Source organism: Tupaia chinensis, unplaced genomic scaffold, assembly GCF_000334495.1.
Source record: "Tupaia chinensis unplaced genomic scaffold, TupChi_1.0 Scaffold139767_1, whole genome shotgun sequence".
Classification (NCBI taxonomy): Eukaryota; Metazoa; Chordata; class Mammalia; order Scandentia; family Tupaiidae; genus Tupaia; species Tupaia belangeri.
Window position 1 is genome coordinate 1,304,471 of NW_006199647.1, and position 1,972 is coordinate 1,306,442.

The following is a 1,972-nucleotide window of genomic DNA, read 5'->3' on the forward strand; positions in this document are numbered from 1 at the left end:
CGGGAGAGGCCTCGCTGCTGCCCATGCCCGCCGGCCCCACCGTCTCCACCAGGAAGCGCAGGAGGGTGCGCCTCCGCCCAGGTAGAGCCTCTGGCCAGTTTGGAGCGGCAGCGGGGTTCTTGAGTCGGGTTCTGCGGGCTGCGCAACACTCCAGCACGTGCACTCCACAGCGCACTCTGCTCATCTGTGGGCTCAGGCTCTCCCCGGGACGGAGACCCCAAGGGGCACGCGCCTGCTCGCCGTCTCCACCAGGAAGCGCAGGAGGGTGCGCCTCCGCCCAGGTAGAGCCTCTGGCCAGTTTGGAGCGGCAGCGGGGTTCTTGAGTCGGGTTCTGCGGGCTGCGCAACACTCCAGCACGTGCACTCCACAGCGCACTCTGCTCATCTGTGGGCTCAGGCTCTCCCCGGGACGGAGACCCCAAGGGGCACGCGCCTGCTCGCCTGGTGGCCGGCTGTGTGGCTGGGGGAGAGGGCTACGTCCTCACCAAGCAAGCAGCGCAAACGCCTGGTCTACGTACCAGCACGAGCGTGGCTGGGAGGCCCCGCAAGTAACTGCAGAAGGAGGGGTGCCCCCAGGAAGCACTGGGAGGGCCTTCAGCAAGCCCACTCCTCATTTTTTAAAAACTCTTTTTTAAAAAAATAATTATTTATTTTATTTATTGTTATTATTATTATTTAATTTGCTATAGGGCACATGTGCTTACCAGAGAGAAAGAGATAAAGAGAAAGAGAGAGAAGGAAAGTGAGAAAACAAGCCACCAGGTCTGGGACTCAAACCGTGGTTGGCCATGTGGGAGTCCAGTGCCTTAACCACCATGCCACCTGCCAGCCCCAGCCCACCCCTCATTTCACATGGGCAGCATCTAAGGCTCAGAGAGGCAGCCCAGTGACAGGTGTGCACAGGTGTGGCTGGCTCCCCTGAGCACCAGCAGGGAGCTTAGGGGCCTCGCGTGCCCTCTGTATGCGCGTGTGCAGGCTGGCACTGAGCCAAGCGGCATGGGAGGAGGGAGGACGGGGGTGTGCTAGTGACAGCACTGTCCTCACTTCCCCCGAACTGCCACCCCGCAGCCTGGCAGGGAGCGGCAGGGGAATTCCTCAAGCAGCTGGAAGCCCCGGGGCAGCTGTCCTGACACCCACAGGCAGGACCCTGGCTGGTCGGAGGACCGGAGAGTTCATCGGGGCTCACCTCCCGGACCCGGCCGCTCCAGCAGACAGAGACCCCCAGAGCCCGAGGGCTTGGGGACAGGCTTCCCAAGCGAGCGCAGGCACTCTTTGGGCCTGGAGAAGCCATGGGACCCAGCAGGCTTTATATGGGCAGAGGGCCGGCCACAGTTCCTTCTGCCTCTGTCCTGCATGTGACCTCCATGGGACAGACTAAGCCATCCCCACGCAGTGGCTAGAGAGAGGGCCTGACGGGCTGCCCGGAAGATCGTCTTGGCATCTGGGTGGCAGGTCGGCCTCTGGGGAGCCTGTTCAGGCAGACACTGCCGGCAAGAGCAGGGCACACTCGTGGGTGTGTGCAGGGTGAGCTAGAGGGCTGTGCTTCCTCGGGGATGGGACAGGCTGGTCTGGGCAGGGTGGCTGGTGACCCCACTGTGCCCCCTCCGTGCCCCTCCGCTCCGGGCAGCTGCTCCGGGTCCTGGTTAGTTCCCTGAGAGAGCTTTGGTGACGCGTTGGTTCCTCCACCCCTGGTCATCCTTGTCACCCCACCTGGCCCTCCAGGTCCTTGTCACCCTGGCCCGGCCCCCACACGCTGGGCCCTGCACGTGCTGACGTGGGACTCCAGCTGTTGCACTTGGTCCAGGTCGACAGCTGCTTAGGTGCACCCTCTGCTCAGGGTCCCTGTCGCTCTCACCCACGTTTGCTGGGTGACCTGCAATGACCTCCAGGAGTCCTTCCCAGCCCTGTGCCGGGTCCCACGCTCTCGCCTCTCCAGGCTTCTTCTGGCCATTTCTGCCATGTGCCACCACCCT

General features: G+C 63.2%; 1 protein-coding gene across 1 annotated transcript in view; it reads left to right on the forward strand.

The window, feature by feature from the left end:
- Positions 1–1,972, forward strand: part of EGF (epidermal growth factor) — a 59,336-nt gene that overhangs the window by 29,022 nt on the left and 28,342 nt on the right. The window contains exon 14 of the mRNA XM_027765827.1: positions 371–547. Within this exon, the coding sequence (XP_027621628.1) occupies positions 371–547 (177 nt within the window). The remainder of the gene's footprint in view (positions 1–370; positions 548–1,972) is intronic.